This window comes from Mastigoproctus giganteus, chromosome 8 (assembly GCF_048544385.1).
Source record: "Mastigoproctus giganteus isolate SK-2022 chromosome 8, ASM4854438v1, whole genome shotgun sequence".
Classification (NCBI taxonomy): domain Eukaryota; kingdom Metazoa; phylum Arthropoda; class Arachnida; order Uropygi; family Thelyphonidae; genus Mastigoproctus; species Mastigoproctus giganteus.
In genome coordinates this window covers 83,320,743-83,338,840 of record NC_143582.1, presented here as the reverse complement: position 1 = coordinate 83,338,840, position 18,098 = coordinate 83,320,743, and the positions used below count along the sequence as shown (strand labels likewise).

At 38.5% G+C, this 18,098-nt stretch overlaps 1 protein-coding gene across 1 annotated transcript in view; it reads right to left on the bottom strand.

Annotated features, from left to right (window-relative positions):
- Positions 1 to 18,098, bottom strand: part of LOC150081685 (annexin B9-like) — a 208,120-nt gene that overhangs the window by 99,839 nt on the left and 90,183 nt on the right. Inside the window, exons 4-5 of the mRNA XM_090380286.1 lie at positions 14,080 to 14,161; positions 4,766 to 4,860 (exon numbers count right to left, since the gene is read on the bottom strand). Coding sequence (XP_090236412.1) covers positions 4,766 to 4,860; positions 14,080 to 14,161 — 177 coding nt within the window. The remainder of the gene's footprint in view (positions 1 to 4,765; positions 4,861 to 14,079; positions 14,162 to 18,098) is intronic.

The window sequence follows — 18,098 nt, the reverse complement described above, 5'->3', positions numbered from 1 at the left end:
AGTGGGCAGGAGCGGGAGTGCAGTAGCATACGCTCTTTGAGTAGCCCGGGGTTCAAGCCCCTGACTGCTGAATACGGTCGATCTGCCAACCCGCACTGGACCAGCGTGGCAGATCATGGTCCATTTCTCTCAGCATGAATTGTTGAGGAGGCTTCCATCCTGCAGTGGGTTGATAATGGCTGCACTTTACTTTACTTTATACCTGCAATAGGCTTCTGCGTCACCTGATACTTTACATGCATCCCATACATTCTTCTTCTCTGCCACGAGCCTCATTACTTCATCTAACATCCATTTAGGCCTAAACCTTGAAGTATTTCTTAGTTGGAATGAAAAGCGTAGTAGCCTCCAAATTAAGTCCCCCGAAGGCTTCCCAATTAGAATTCAACATCATCAGTTGATCCCACTGTACCGAATTTAAAAACTGTCTGAGACCTCTGCAGTCACCTTTACAAAAGCAAAAGCCCTTCCCTTTAGCTTTGATGGTAGTTACATCTTTAAGTAATTCTCACATCAATACATTGTGACTGTCACCCAGTGGTGCCTTTACTGCAAATTCTTAATGCATGAATAATCACTACTGATAATCAGATCAAGGGTATTACTCCCTCTGGTTGCCTCTTGAACATGTTTCTGTAGAAAACAGTCATCCAATAAATCCACAAATGTCTTGCTAGTGTGCGAGTGACCAACCCACCAGTTCCAGTCAATATCTGAAAAGTTAAAATCCCCCATTATAAGACATTCTGATTTAGTGGCCCACTCTATTTCTCAGCACAACTGCTCATTATACTCATCAGATTCATTAGGCCTATAACACACTCCTACTCTCATTTTTCCTTTCCCAGTGCTTTATTCACACCAAACAGACTCAACACTGCATTGTCCACCAAAATCAATTGGATGCACTTCCTTAGATTTTATGTATTTCTTAACTTCTAAGCATATCCCCCCTCCCTTCCTGTACACATTGTACTCCCCAAATTATAATTCTGCAGTGTGACACCACGTCTATCTGTGTGACACCACGTCTCTGATATCCCAACAATATCTACCTTTGATGTCTTCACTAGCACTTCTTTTGATAGGCACTTATTTAAGTTCCTGACCTCTATTACAACAGATGGAAGTTTGTTCCAACTATCAACCACCTGCTGGCTAAAGGCAAATTTCCTACAATTGTCTTTCCTATTTTACAATTCTACAATTGTTCTACAATTGTCTATTCTATTCTACAATTATCTTTCCTCAATTTGAATTTATGCCTCCTCAGGTGAGTAATCTCAGCAGGAGGAAGAATGCCATTAGCAATGAGCTTGCTCAATTCATTCAAGGCCTTATACACCTCAATTAGAACACCTTGCATGTGCCTAGTTCACAGAAGCTGCAATTTGCAGAACTTAAGCCTTTCTAGGTAACACCAACCCTTTGTTCCATTCACCAATCTCGTGACCTTCTCTTTACTCGTTCCAGCAGCTCTCCATCTTTCCTAAAATGAGGCTTCCAGACCTGTACACAGTACTCAAGGTGTGGCCTGACCATTGCCTTATACAAGGCGACAATCACCTCCTTATCCCTGTTACAAAAATTTCTGTATATCATTGAGAAGACAGCATATACTACTCTTGCAGACTGTCTGCTCTGCAGAAAGGGTAATACTCTTGATCTGGTTATCAGTGGAGATTATTTGTGTATAAAGACTTTGCAGATAAAGGAACCACTAAGTGGCAGTTATCATAGTATACCAATGTGGTATTTACTTAAAGACAGGATTACCATCAGGGGTAAAGGGAAGGGTTTTTGCTTCTGTAAAGGTGACTACAGTGGACTTGCTGTAGTCACTACAGGTGACTACAGCGAGGTGATCTGATAGAGGTTTGAGCATGCTCAATGCTGATGGGATTCTTCCTCTAGCTCAGAAAAATCACCTGAGATGGCATAAATTCAAATTGAGGAAAGACAGATATAGGATAGGCGTGCGGAAATTTGCCTTTAGCCAGCGGGTGGTTGGTTGGTGGAACAGACTTCCATCCCTTGTCGTGGAAGTTGATAGCCTAAATAAGTTTAAGGCTCAGCTGGACAGATATTTTGAACGAACAGAGGGGTGAAGTGGAAGTGGTTTTTTTTTTTTTTTTTTTGGCTGATGCTGCATAAGCTTGCTTTCTTGCATCAAATGCCTCTACTAATGCTAATGGAAAAATCGAAATAATGGCACCTTGAATCCCCTAAGCTGCTGTTATTCTGGAAGTCTACTGTATTATGACTGTTAATCAAGGGACCGCTGTAATGCAGAGTTGCATTATTTTCTCTAGCTGTTATTAAAATAGTACTCTACTTCTTTACTAAATTGCTGGATTGGGCCAGTACACTTAGTAATTTGAGTTATATACATGTAATGAATGTTACATTTTCGATCAGAAGTTTTCTTCCTCATACTGCTTGTCTGCTCATTTAGTTTCAATACATTAATAAGTGGATTTTCTAACAGAAATAATTCTGAAATGTGAAATGAGCTATGTCAGTGAAGCAAAAAGACAGACCTGGTAACTACGAAGCAGAGCATCAAGATTCATAAGTAACCAGCCATATTTTGTGAAGAAAGCTGCAATATTCCTGTGGAATACACAGGATTTTATCAAATCACAAACCACAGATGTTTAGAAGCCTCCATACTCATCTCAATAACCTCTTAACATCAATAGGAATGAAGAGTTAAGGATCCATCTTATATTAGAAATTGTCACTTTACAAAAGTAACAATAGTGGAAATATGATGGCAGACAGGAACAATGAAAAAAGAAGTCCTACAAACTGGTGGACGATCTGGAAAAACCAATAGGAATGAAGAGTTAAGGATCCATCTTATATTAGAAATTGTCACTTTACAAAAGTAACAATAGTGGAAATATGATGGCAGACAGGAACAATGAAAAAAGAAGTCCTACAAACTGGTGGACGATCTGGAAAAACCAATCTCTCATAATTGTGGCAGGTCATACTCATACTGGAATAAATGTAAACACCAAACCAACACTTCTGGAAGCATTCCTAATAATCATCTTTTGGAAATTGCTAATAGCTCCCATGTCACTTTCCAAATAATTTCCTCAGTCACTGCAAAAATCTGACCTTTTGAGAGGGCTTTAAGCTTGGGGAAAAAAATTATAGGGAATTAAATTTGACAATTACGGCTGATGTGAGCACCAACCAAGTGACGGAAGGCTTCACAAGAAATTCTTGAATGGAAGGTGCCAATGTGGGTGTTTTATCATGATGCAAGGTGCTCATTCCCTGAAGCTCGTTTTTTTTCTTCTTTTTTTTTCAAACAGCATCACACAATCATCATAGAACTGTTTTGTAGTGGTATTCCTGGTTCACTGTTTGAATGTGCAGGACAAATTCATAATGAATAATGTCCTCGCAAGTCAAAAAATATGATAAGCATGACCTTCATATTTGATGAAAACTGTCTTGCTTTTTTGGGTTTTGGAGAAGATAGTCTTCCACTGAGAGAACTGGACCTTTATTTTTGAAACATAGCTGGACATCCGCAATTTACCACTAGTAATAATGGAAAAAACAGTGTGGGTCAGCAGCAGCAGCAGCACATTAAAGGGGATCTTGACATACAAGAACTGTCCACTCTCTGTGATTATCAGAGAATATGAGACAAATTTTGCTGAAAATTTCACGTTCCCAGGTCTTGTCTTGAAGCACAAGGGCGGATCAATAAGTATAAGATATAATTATTATCTGAGATATTGTGACCATACTTCATATACATAAAATACAATCTTACAACTTTGAAAATATCACTCAATGTAAGAACCACCACATTCGCTGCATTTTCGCCAGCATTCTTTCCAAGCAGTGAATACACTTTGGCAGTCTCTAGAAGTTCTTCACAGATCTCTTTCCTCTCAGCCATCATCTCTCATGTGAACAGCTTAAGCACTCACCGAGAACAGATTTTCCTGTACCCCAATCTGTTGATGATAGTCAAAACACTTCATTTTGATATTTTTGCAGCATCCATCACCTGTCATTTCGAATGAGGTCTTCATTTTCACAATTTGTAACAGATGGTTTTCCAGCTCTTGGTTTGTCCTTGATATCGAAATCACCTTCCCAAGCCAATGGAGCCACCTATGGGAATTACTCCAATCAACTGTCTGGTCCCCATGGACTGCCATGAGTTTTCAATCGATAGATGTGGCTGACTTATCACCTGATTTGAACAGAAACTCCATCACACACTGTTGCCAGAAACAGCTGTCACTTTGTTCATCCATATCTAAAGACACCATTCTGTTCCCGACAATTACATGGAAGCATGCAGACACTTTAGCTGAGCAAAGGCATCAGCTTAACTAACTGCCACATGCTAACAGTAGCTAGTTCACTACAGAAGCATCAAAAATCTAGCATATGAAATAACTCTTTACAAAGCAAGTTTTAGAGAGAGCAATATTACTATTTACACTGGAAATAAACTAAAAAGGCTAAGTAGCATTTCATACTTGATCCAACATTTTTCCTGTTTTCATAAATCATATAAATCTAACAGAGACCTGTGGAATTTTCAATGGAGAAATCAAACATTTTTATTGAAAGGTACTGAGAGTTTCAGCTTTGTTGACGGGGTAGATGAATAGCATGAAGTCACCAAACTCCTTAGATTTAATCAACCCACCAGGACTATTGCTGGTTAAATCAGGTTATGCTATATGTAGAAACTGAACTAAAAAAAGAAAAACAGAATTACCTTTCCGTACATTGTCTTAAATGCCTGACTAATGTACTGTCTTTGCATATTAGTGCGATGTGCCAAAATACGTATTATTGTTTTTTCATCAGTACCTATAAAGTAAAAAGATAAAAATGTTGCAAAAACATTACATGTTGTACAAGGTAGTTACAGATAACAATATACAATATCCCATTTAGAGATGCATTATTAAAAATAACTGTGCTAAATGGGATTCTTAGGGCTATACTAGATGGGAGTTTAAAGTGCTGAAGCATCAGCTGACACTGTAAATGCCTCCAAAACAGCAAACTACACGTCAGATCATTTCAAATTAGAAGGGGCATTTCTAACATTGCATTGGATACCACCAGTGACTCACTTTTTGTAGTTTTCAACAATGTTGCCATGTTGCCACCCTTTCATGGCAAAATACTAAAATATAAATACTAAAATTTTTTAAAATAAATATTAGTATTTAGTAAAAAATTAAAATTCTGAAAAATAAGAAACTATGTACAACAAATTTCAAAATGTATGTGGCAATCAAAAGATTTTTTAAATTATTTAATACTTTCCCTCACATATAATAAATTTCATTAAAAACTTTTGTTAGTCTTCTGGGGTAATTAATCCTTTAATGCCATGTTGTACAAGGCAGGCCTCCTTTCCACCTAATAAATTTCTCAGTGTCAAACAGTCTTCTCCAGGCATGGGGAGAATTTCTCCTCAGGCAATATAAACGCCAAGTCGCTGGCACTTGCAACATCTCCGACAACATCAGCAGGCACTGAACGCCAGGTAACATCGTCCAACATGGCCATCTAGTTTGCATGCCTTTTCCCTCTGCTTCCTGTAAAACCAGGCATTTGAAGGTGTTTCCCAATGCTGCACTTTAAGCACCTGTCTAGTATTGCTCTTATATTGTTACAATGTACATGTATTCAGGATATATGTTTCTAGACATGCTGAGCTCTAATAATCACCAAATTATCTCAACAAACAAGGATTATTAATAATGTAATAACTTCAAATAGAAAATAATAAAAAATATAATGTATAAATAACAGTATAACATGAAACTCTTCCCAGCCAAAGTGCATCATTTTCAACTGACTATAATAGCTCTAATCATACTTATGGTAATCTGGTAGAAGGTCAGTGACAAAATTTCTTTTTTGTGCAAGTACATATATATGTGTGCATGCATATGCATATATATATAAAACGTTCATTAAGTTGAATATGTAAATTAAAATAGGTCAGCAGAATGGATAAGGCCTGTGAGAAGGAAATACAACAAAAACTAGTACTTAAATAAACAATAGATAGAACAGAGGGGGGAGGACAAATTGAAAAAAGTTGAGTGTTATGGAAGGAATATGTGCCTATAAAATTTGAACACTTTAAACAGAAAACCACTACAGCTAATTTACAAGCCAGTTATGAATAAATTTAGACTGGCTTCCCCTGAAAATAGTGAAGCCAAATAATGTGAAATGTCATAACTCAGATATTGTAAACCTTTCACAGCAATAAGACCAATAAACGAAGCAACTTAAATAGCACAACTATTTAGGCCTATCTCATCAGACGGCCACAGGACAATAACAGGCTTGGATTATTTGGGGTTTTTTTTTTTTTTAGGAGCATTAGCAACTAACGCCATATTGCTCCGGGGATATGCGGAGGTCATTCCCTGACCATTCTGCATCCTCCATAATTGGTGGTCACGGGCTCGAACCCCGGTCTAATCAAGAAGCGTGTGCTACGCACCGCTGCTCCTGCCCACCTGGCTACAGAGGCGCCCACAGTCATGGAATCCCTGCATTTCAAATGTCACACAAATCAATGTATCAGACAGCAACTGGCAAAACACTATCAGCCCACTAATAGATTGCACAACAGTGGTACAATATATTGCAAAACAGTGGCCATTATGCAGTGAAAAAGTAAAACCTAGATAGCTTAAGCACACTTTCACAATGAAATACCGAACTGCCAACTAGAACACAAAGAATAAATAAGAAACTAGAATATAAAATCAGAGTATATGAGAAGTGTCTGGTAACTAAGCTCACTACAACAATATTAAATAAATTAAAATTACAATTAATTAATAGACTGTGAAGAATAACAAAAATAATAACGGAAAAGAAAATAAAGAAAGAAGGGCAAATTAGTATTGGCATTAGCAGAGCATATGATGCAAGAAAGCAAGCTTATAAAGCATCATTGGGAAAAAAAAAACATCCTTCCCATTTCACCCATCCATTCACTCCAAATGTTCGTTTAGTTCTGCCTTGAACTTATTTAAGTTGCTAACCACCATTACAACAGACTGAAGTTTGTTCCAACTGTCAGCCACCTGCTGGCTAAAGGCGAATTTTTGCATCTATTCTACAATCGTCTTTCCACAATTTGAATTTATGCCCCTTGGGTGAGTAATCTGAGCAAGAGAAAAAACCTCATTAGCAATGAGCTTGCTCAATCCATTCAAGGCCTTATACACCTCAATTAGATCACCTCGCAGGTGCCTAGTCTCCAGAAGCTGTAATTTTCAGACCTTAAGCCTTTCTAGGTAACACCAACACTTTGTTCCACTCATCAATCTCGTTGTCCTTTTCTGTACTCGTTCCAGCAGCTCTTCATCTATCTTAAAATAAGGCCTCCAGACCTGTACACAGTACTCAAGGTGTGGCCTGACCACTGCCTTATACAAGGGGATAATCACGTCCTTATCCCTGCTAGAAAAATTCCTTTATATCATTGACAAGACACCATGAGCTACTCTTGCAGTCCGTCTGCACTGCTAAGAAAACTTCATATCTGCCTGCACAGTTCCTTTTCATTCTCACTACCCTGAGTGTAGTACCACCCAGTTGATACATTACTCTCGGGTTACTGCTACCCATATGCAGCATTTAACATTTGTCAACGTTAAACTTCAGTTGCCACCACTCAGCGCATCTGCTCAACTTTTCCAGATCCTGTTGCAGTAGCGTACTATCATTACTGTCATTAACAACCCTGCCAACCTTCATATCGTCTGCAAACTTGGACATTAATCCAGATATACCATCATCAGTATCATTAATGAATACAGAAAACAACAAAGGACGAAACACTGAACCCTGGGGGACTACACTAATAACATTAGTTCACGAAGAGCAGTGTCCATTGATTACCAATCTGTCTTCTCCCTCTCAACCATCCCTTTATCCATAACAGCAATTTGCCTCCAATGCCCCACTGCTCCAATTTGTGCAGCAGTCTTCCATGTGCAACAATATCAAAAGCCTTTCTAAGATCCAAATATATAATATCAAATTATTCTTTGCATCCAGTTCCTTTGTGACTACATTAGCATTAGCATTAGTAGAGGCATTTGATGCAAGAAAGCAAGCTTATGCAGCATCAGCCAAAAAAAAAAAAAAAAAAAACCCCACTTCCACTTCACCCCTCTGTTCGTTCAAAATACCTGTCCAGCTGAACCTTAAACTTATTTAGGCTATCAACCTCCACGACAAGGGATGGAAGTCTGTTCCACCAACCAACCACCCACCCGCTGGCTAAAGGCAAATTTCCGCACGTCTATCCTACATCTGTCTTTCCTCAATTTGAATTTATGCCCTCTCAGGTGATTTTTCTGAGCTAGAGGAAGAATCCCATCAGCATTGAGCATGCTTAAACCATTCAAGGCTTTATACACCTCTATCAGATCACCTCGCTGGTGCCTAGTCTCCAGACACTGTAATTTGCAAAACTTAAGCCTTTCTTCGTAAGAGCACCCCTTTGTTCCATTCACTAATCTTGTTGCCCTTCTCTGTACTCGTTCCAGCAGCTCTACATCCTTCCTGAAATGAGGCCTCCAGGCCTGTATACAGTACTCTAGGTGTGGCCTGACCATTGCCTTATATAAGGGAATAATCACCTCCTTATCCCTGCTAGAAAAATTCCTATATATCATTGACAATACACCATGAGCTACTCTTGCAGCTCGTCTGCACTGCTCAGAGAACTTCATATCTGCCTGCAAATCCCACTTCAGCACACTGTGATCACTGCCACCTAGTGGTTCATTTATCTGCAGATTCTTAATGCATGAAGAATCACTGCTGATAATCAAATCAAGAGTATTACTCCCTCTAGTTGCCTCCCGAACATGCTGATGTAGAAAACAATCATCCAATAAATCCACAAAAGCCCTGCTAGTGTGTGAGTGACCAGCCCCCAAATTCCAGTCAATATCTGGGAAATTAAAATCTCCCATTATAAGACTCTCTGATTTACTGGCCCACTCTATTTCCCTGTACAGTTTCTTATTATACTCATCAGAGTCATTAGGCCTATAGCACACTCCTACTCTCAATTTTGATCTCCCAATGCTTATGTCACACCAAACTGACTCAACACTGCACTGTCCAGCGATGTCGACTGGCTTCACTTCCTTGGTTTTTATGTGTTTCTTAACTAATAGCATAACCCCCTCCCCCCTTCCTATCCTGTCTATCCTTTCTGTAGATGTTGTACTCCCCAAATTGCAGTTCTGCATCCCTTATATCTGTGTGACACCACGTCTCTGATATCCCAACAATATCTGCCTTTGATGTTTTGAGCAATACCTCAAATTCATCAAATTTATTTACTAAACTCCTAGCATTGGTGTACACACAAGTATACATGCACCTGTTCTTTTTCTTAGCTACCCTAACACAACCCATGTGTTTACTTGCACCCCAATGATTCCCAGCAGTCTCTGAAATATCCTGCATCTTATTTTCCAGGCTGCGGCTCATTCCAATAGAAGCAGTGCAAGAATCACTTTCACCTCTGCCAGTGGCTACTGTTAATCTATTAGTCCCTGTATCCCCCCAATCTAGCAGTTTTCCGACCCACCTAACATTGCCTCGATAGCATCAGCAAACATTCTTGCACCCTTTCTATTTAAGTGTATCCCATCCCTGTAGAATCTAGTTAAATCTTTAAGTAAATCCCACGTCAGTACACTGTGATCACTGCCACCTAGTGGTTCTTTTACCTGCAAATTCCTAATACATGAATGATCACTGCTGATAACCAGATCAAGAGTATTACTTTCTCTGGTTGCCTCTCGAACATGCTGCTGCAGAAAACAATCATCCAATAAATCCACAAAAGTCTGACTAGTGTGTGAGTGACCAACCCACAAGTTCCAGTCAATATCTGGGAAGTTAAAATCCCCTATTATAAGACATTCTGATTTACTAGCCCACTCTATTTCTCTGTACAATTGTTCATTGTACTCAATCAAGTCATTAGGCCTATAACACACTCCTACTCTTATTTTTGCTTTCGCAGTGCTTATGTCACACCAAACTGACTCAACAGCGCACTGTTCATCTATATCAACTGGATGCACTTCTTTTGATTTTATGTTTTTCTTTATTAACAGCATAACACCTCCTCCATTCCTATCCTGTCTATCCTTTCTGTACACATTGTACTACCCAAATTCCAGTTCAGCATTCCTTATATCTGTGTGACACCACGTCTCTGATATCCCAACAATATCCGCCTTTGATGTCTTGACCAACACTTCAAATTCATCAAATTTATTTACTATACTTCTAGCATTGGTATACATGCAAGTATACATGCACCTATTCTTATTCTTAATTACTCTAACACATCCCATATACCCACCTGTTTCACGATGACTGCCATCCGTCCCTGTAACCCCCAACACCCCTCGCTCCAGGTCGCTACTTATTCTAATAGAAGTTGTGCAAGAATCACCTTCACCTCTGCCTACGGCTACTGTTAAACTATTAGTCCTTGTATCCCCCCAAGCTATCAGTTTTCCGACCCACCTAACACTGCCTTGATAGCATCAGCAAATATTCTTGCACCCTTTCTATTTAAGTGTATCCCATCCCTGTAGAAGCAGTCTCTCCTGTTAACAAGTACAGTCCAGGCTGAAAAAAATTCTATTCCTTGAGCCTTGCACAATCTTTCCAGGGCCGAATTGATCGACAAGGCTCTCATCATATACTCCCTCTTAACGTGTCTGGGCAGAATTGCAGACACTTTCAAATTCAACCCTATTTCACGGCTTTTTTTCAACAGTGACCTGTACTTGTTAAGTAATTCTGCCGGTCTCCTACTCTTAATATCATTAGTGCCAACGTGTACAACTATATCACCTTTTGTGCCCCTAAAAGATGATATCTGCTCTACAACATCATCAACCTTTGCCCCTGGCAGACATACCCTGGTCCTGTTCCACCTATCCTTTTTATAAAGGATGTTCCCCGTTACGTACTGCATACGGGTAGCAGTAACCCCAGAGTAATGTATCAACTGGGTGGTACTACACTCAGTGTAGTGGAGAATGAAAAGGACCTGGGAGTAATTGTGCAGTCAGATATGAAGTTGTCTGAACAGTGCAAAAAGGCTGCAAGAGTAGCTCATGGTTTCTTGTCAATGATATACAGGAATTTTGCTAGCAGGAATAAAGGTGATTGCAATGGTCAATCCACATTTTGAGTACAGTCAGTCCTCGTATAACACGTGTTTACACTACACAAATTCGATCATACATGAATTATAAATAGGGGAACGATATCTTATATAACACGAACCGAATTCGCTTATACACGATTCGCCTTTGTGTTTACAAGAAATGGCAGTCAAACGCAGCATCACCCCAACCAAACGCAACACGATGAATGAAGAGAAGATTCTGAAAATGTGTTTGTTTTTTATATGAGTGAAGGGGAAACACATTTCACCATAATAACATAAAAACCAACACAATTCCAGCTATCGGTATAATCGCAAATGCAATTAGATCGAGTTTACTACCAGTTTATAACAGATTCCACTAGCAGGAATGCAACTGGAAATTGTTTTTATTGTTTTATGGTAGTAATCCCCAGAAATGTGCTTTAGTAAAATGTTAGGTGTTAATGGTGTATCTGTCTTTACGGTGTTGTTTATTCAGTTGCTACATGCACGCAGCTTTGTTTATGTGTATCAAGCGTGCCTCCTCGTTTTGTAATTGTGTTTTATTCCCTAAAAATGAGTGAAAAATTTCTCTGAATCTGCAGTGTCTTCACCAGGAAGCGTCCTTGTGAAGACACTGCAGATTCAGAGAAAAAAGAAAAGCAATATTGATAAACAGAGGCAGACTGGGTCAAAAATTCTTACCCGGGAAAATTTATAGTGGCCTCATACTATGGTTTATGGCCAAAATCACACCGGCCTCCAGCCCACCGGGGTTTCCCCGGTAAGGCTTATGGCCAGTCTGCCCCTGTTGATAGAGAAAAAATATGAAATTGTGAAAAGCTTTGAGCGAAATGAAAGACCATGTGATATTGCACGTGCTACAGACCTAAATGAGGCAACGCTGAGAATTAAAAAGAAAGCAGAAAAAATAAAAACAAATTTCATAGCAGGAACAATTCAAAGTGTAATTAAAATCCATTAGATTAAGATACAAAGAATTGGAAGAGATGGAACAGCTGTCATCTGTTTGGATAGAAAATCAAACAAAAAACTACGACAGAAGGAAAAGCATTAGCAATATTTTATTACGATTATTTATTGTGTTTGGTAATGTTTTGGTTACAAATGTGTGTTCAATCTTGGGTGGTCGACACCTAACCCTATTTTTCCCATAGGGCCTTTGTTTATATTGCACGATTTTGCATTACATGAGGGTTTCTACGAACACAACTATCGTGTTATACGAGGACTCCCTGTACTATATACAGGTCTGGAGCCTCATTTTAGGAAAGATGTAGTCCTACTGGAAGAAGTACAGAGAAGGACGAGATTGATGAGTTATGTTATTTGGTTTTTTAGGAGCATTAGCAACTAAGGCCATATTGCTCCGGGAATATGCGGTGGTCATTCCCTTGACCTTTCCACATCCTCCGTATTTGGTGGTGACGGGCTTGAACTCCGGTCTAATCAAGAAGCGTGTGCTATGCACTGCTGCTCCTTCCCACCTGGCTACGGAGGCGCCAGATTGATTGATGAGTGGAACAAAGGGTTGGTGTTACCAAGAAAGGCTTATATTCTGCAAATTGCAGCTTCTGGAGACTAGGCAACTGTGAGGTGATCTAACTGAGGTGTCTAAGGCCTTGAATGGATTGAGCAAGCTCGTTGCTAATGAGATTCTTCCTCTTGCTCAGATTACTCACCTGTGGGGCATAAATTCAAATTGAGGAAGAACAATTGTAGAATAGATGTGTGGAAATTTGCCTTTAGCTAGCGGGTGGTTGATAGTTGAAACAAACTTCCATCTGTTGTAGTTGTTGTTGTTATTTGGTTTTTAGGAGCATTAGCAACTAAGGCCATATTGCTCTGGGGATATGCGGTGGTCATTCCCTGACCTTTCCGCATCCTCCATATTTGGTAGTCATGGGCTCGAACCCCAGTCTAATTAAGAAGTGTGTGCTATGCACTGCTGCTCCTGCCTACCAGGCTACGGCGGCGCCGTCTGTTGTAGTGGAAGTCAGCAACTTAAATAAGTTCAAGACAGAACTGGACAAACATTTGGAGTGAATGAATGGGTGAAATGGGAAGGGTTTTTTTATTTTTTTTTACCCTGCTGATGCTTCATAAGCTTGTTTTCTTGCATCACTAATGCTAATATCCTGAAAATCACAATCTACAGAAATTTAAGTCTAATGGCAACAATTTTCTTCTTTCATCCACTCAATCTTCAACCCACGGACAGTACTAAGTACTATACTGTTCTAATACTTTTCATGTTTGGTGTTTTCATAGAAAAAAAAAAGTAGAGCAATATTTCTTTCTTTCTTAAATGTGTTATAATTCTTATTTTACGTATTTTTTAATTTAATTTAAATATTTAAAAAATATATTAATTCTGCTGAAACTGAAAGCATAAAACACAGAGGTATTATTTTCTGTAGCAGATGCCTATGCCACACATCAACCTATGAGCCATGTGACTAAACTGTTGTTCATGAGACACTGAAAGTGAAACTAGAACGTTCAAGCAAAAATAGAAATAATCATGCAAGACCTGAAAGTTAATTGTATGTATAATTCCAAGTAAACACTATTTTTCACTTCAAAAACATTTCAAATAAATGTTTTATTACATTTAGGAAGGTAGAAAAAAAAAAAAAAAAAAAATCAGCATTTTAGTCATTAACAGATAATATGCAAGTTATATTCAAAAGGAACCTGTCAGACTCTGTGCAAATGGCAACAGATTAATGAAAGATACACTCTAAAGCAACAATGTAAAAAACAATTATCTAGAGGTTTAAAAAACTGCCATATCATGCCTACTTATCTGTTATAGAACTTACCTAATCCTTTCATTGCTTTCCTCAGTGCTTGTGCATCACTCTGAGGATCAAATGGTTGATATTCTGTTACAGTTCCTGCTCTCTAAAATATAAAATTCTTTTTAAAATTTAGCAATTTTAATGACTTAAAAATATTTGTTTTAATATTAGTAATGGCCGCATGGTGCAAGAAAGCCTATGGCTTATGCTGCACCAGCCAAAAAAAAAATAAATAAAATAAATAAATAATAATAATTAATAAAAAAAAAGGAAATTAAACCTATCATCCTATGCGCTTCCCTCACCCGAAGGTACTATCCAGATGACCTTTGAATTTCCCCAAACTGTCAGCCTCTACCACCCATGTAGGCAACTTATTCCAGTAATATAACTCGCTGGCTAAAATAAAACTTCCTGCAGTCCAATCTAAACATTTCCCCCGTAACTTGAATTTATGTCCCCTAGTTCTAGCATCATTTATAATCTTGAAAATTTCATCCTCATTCATTTTACTGATGCCTCTCAGAGCCTTAAAACACCTCAATCAAATCTCCTCTAAGGTGTCTAGTTTCCAAACTCTGCAACCCACATATTCGAAGTCTTTCTTCATAAGGACGCCCTTTTGCCGATCTCACCAGGCGAGTTACCCGTCTTTGCACCCTTTCAAGAAGCTCGATATCTTTCTTTAGGTGCGGTCTCCATACTTGAACACAGTATTCCAAGTGTGGTCTAACAAAAGCCTTATATAATGGGATTATCACGTCCCTATCTCTACTTGCAAAAGTTCGATAGATCATCGATAGGACACCATGGACCTTCCTTGCAACCTGTTTACAATGCTCAGAGAATTTCATGTCTGACCATATCGTAACACCCAAGTCCCTTTCCTCCAGTACTGGGTTTAGTTGAACTCCACCAAGTGAATAAATTTGGGATTACCATTTCCCAGGTGTAATACCTTACACTTTGTTGGATTAAAGCATAGCTGTCATTTTTCTGACCATTCCTGAAGTCTATCTAGGTCTCTCTGAAGAAGTTCAGCTTGGCAGTGATCATTAACCACTCTACCAATTTTAATATCACGCCCTCTATCCCTTCAATTGTCATTTATGAAAATTAAAAACAACAGTGGTCCTAATACTGATCCTTGGGGAACCCCACTTCTTACATCAACCCAATCTGAGGAATAGCCATTTATCACAACCCTCTGCCTCCTGCCCTGAAGCCATCCTGCTATCCATCTGAGGATTTTCCCAGTGATTCCAACCTGTTCCAACTTATAAAGCAACCGCTCATGTGGGACTGAGTAAAAAGCTTTGCTGAAATCTAAATAAACAATATCGAAATTATTTCCTAAATCCAGCTCGTGACTGACCCTTTCGAAATAGCGAACCAGATTTGTTAAACATGATTTTCCCTTTACAAAACCATGCTGAGTATCCTTGAGAATTTCAATTTGATCCAAATGATACTGAATTCCACCCTTGATCATTGCCTCCGTGATTTTCCCTACCACTGAAGTCAGACTGACAGGTTGATAATTTCCCACTTCACTTTTAGAGCCACCCTTATGTATGGGAGATACATTGGTACTTTTCCAATCCAAGGGAATCTCCCCAGAGTCTAGTGATGCTCGCATAATTAGCCTCAATGGTTCAATGCACTCACTTGCTGCCTCCCTTAAGATTATGGGGTATATTCCATCAACTCCAGGAGCCTTACTGGCCTGTAGGCTCAAAAGTTTTTTCATTAAATAATCTTGTGAAATTTCAATATCATTAATTACATATTTTTCAACTTCGTCCCACAATTTCCCATTGCCACAAAAGGTTTTTCATTTATAAATATCGATGCAAAATAACTGTTGAGTTCATCTGCAATGGCAGCTGGTGTATTTAATAGTATCGCCTTTCCCTTACGTAAAAGTCCGATCTGGTTTGTCCTGCTCTTCTTGGCATTTATATGTGTGAAGAATTCCTTATCCCCCCTCTTTGCTCTGTTTGATAGTGATTTCTCATAAACTGCCTTTGCCTGTCGAACCTTTTCTGTGGCTTTATTACAGATCACCTTGTAGCTGTTATAGGCTTCAGTACTTTTTATTGCTCTGTAACCTTTCCATGCCACCTTTTTCTGCTCAAGTAATGTGGCAACTTCACTATTCATCTAACTTGGAACCCTCCTCGTGGAGTATTTTTTTAATGGTATATACGCATTCAAATTCAATTTGTGATTAATGTTTTAAAAGCATACTACAGTTGAAATGTGTTCATTCTCTGCGCGATACTGATACAAATAACACAGTTATTGATACTATGTTAATACAAATATTGATACTATGCTGATACAAATAACAGTCATCTAGTTGATTTAAAAATTTTGTTCCCCATGTCGAGTTTCTTTCCCATTTACTCCAATCAATTAGAGACAAATTGAAATCACCCATAATAAGACATTGATGCTTACTTGCCCATTCCATTTGAATGTAGAGGCTTTTGTCATATAGAGTTAATGGAAGTTAACTCTATATGACATGTAGTACCTTAAGGCATCGTAATTTCCTTTTCTGAAATTAAAACCCATTCCTTTGCCTTTTACTGCTGCTACCTCTCTCATCATCATCCACCGTAAAATGCCATGATCACTTCCTGCTACTGGTTCCTCTACTGTCAGCCCTGTTATGTCATCTGATTCATGGGTGATGATGAGGTCTAAGATATTCTTTTCTCTAGTACTTTCCCTGACATGTTGATACAAATAACAGTCATCTAGTTGATTTAAAAATTTTGTTCCCCATGTCGAGTTTCCTTCCCATTTACTCCAATCAATTAGAGGCAAATTGAAATCACCCATAATAAGACATTGACGCTTACTTGCCCATTCCATTTGAATGTAGAGGCTTTTGTCATAATCTTCACAATCACCTGGTCTGTAGATTACTCCTACTCGCATTATACCTTTGTTTCCAACTATCTCACACCATACAGATTCTATACTAGCATGTGAAACGTCTGAATCCGGGAAAGCTATCATCGCACTCAGGCTGCTTCTGGTAAGAAGCATTACCCACCATCCCTTCTATCTACCCTATCCTTCATAAATACATTATACAAACCGTACTGAAACTCATCATCCCCAATTTCCGGGTGGCACCACGTCTCTGTAAGTCCTATTATGTCCGCGTTACTTGTTTTAACCAACAGTTCGAATTCACTCATTTTATTGACGACACTTCTAACATAAATAATTAAAAACTTACTGTTCTTGTATATTTAACAACCCTAACACAACCCTTGAAGTTTTTTAGGCTCTCTTCTCTGGCATTAACTACCAGCTCACGTGAAACGTTTCTGCCCCCAGAACATCTAGATAATACGTCCAGTTGGGGTAACAGATAAGAACTCTTAAGGTATGTGCAAGAGTTACTTTGACCAATATTATCAGATAAACGCGTGTCAGTATTACCCACATCCCCCCTAACTAGCAGTTTCCCTGAACCTTTAAGGTATCCTCAATAATACTGGCAAAAACGTTTGCACCACCTTTGTTTAAGTGTATCCCGTCTCTACAAAACAAATTCCTTCTACCTACAAGTATTTATTTCTACTAGTTTTATTTCTAGGCCAAAGAAATCAGGACTAATATTAAAAATTCTAACTCAAATGAATTCTGCATGCCCTACAGATTATTACATGCCTGCAATTACCATGTTCAGGTCCTGTCCACATATAGTATTTCATAATACATGGGCTGCAGTTTCAGCATTAATACAGGACCTGAAGACAATGAGAAAAGTTCACATAAAGATGTGTCAGATTCTAAAAAGTTACAGTGCTAAAGCTATTTGGATATTAAAAAAAAAAAATGGCTTGGGAGTTTAATGGGAGTTTAAACAATAAAAATAAAAAATAAGCAAAGTATCACTAGTATGAATATACATTTCATGAGATATGTGAATGCTTATTCTTATTTATTATTTTAACTATTTTTTAAAGCCATTTTTCAAAAAAATCAAATAGCCATAACTCTATAATCATTTTGAA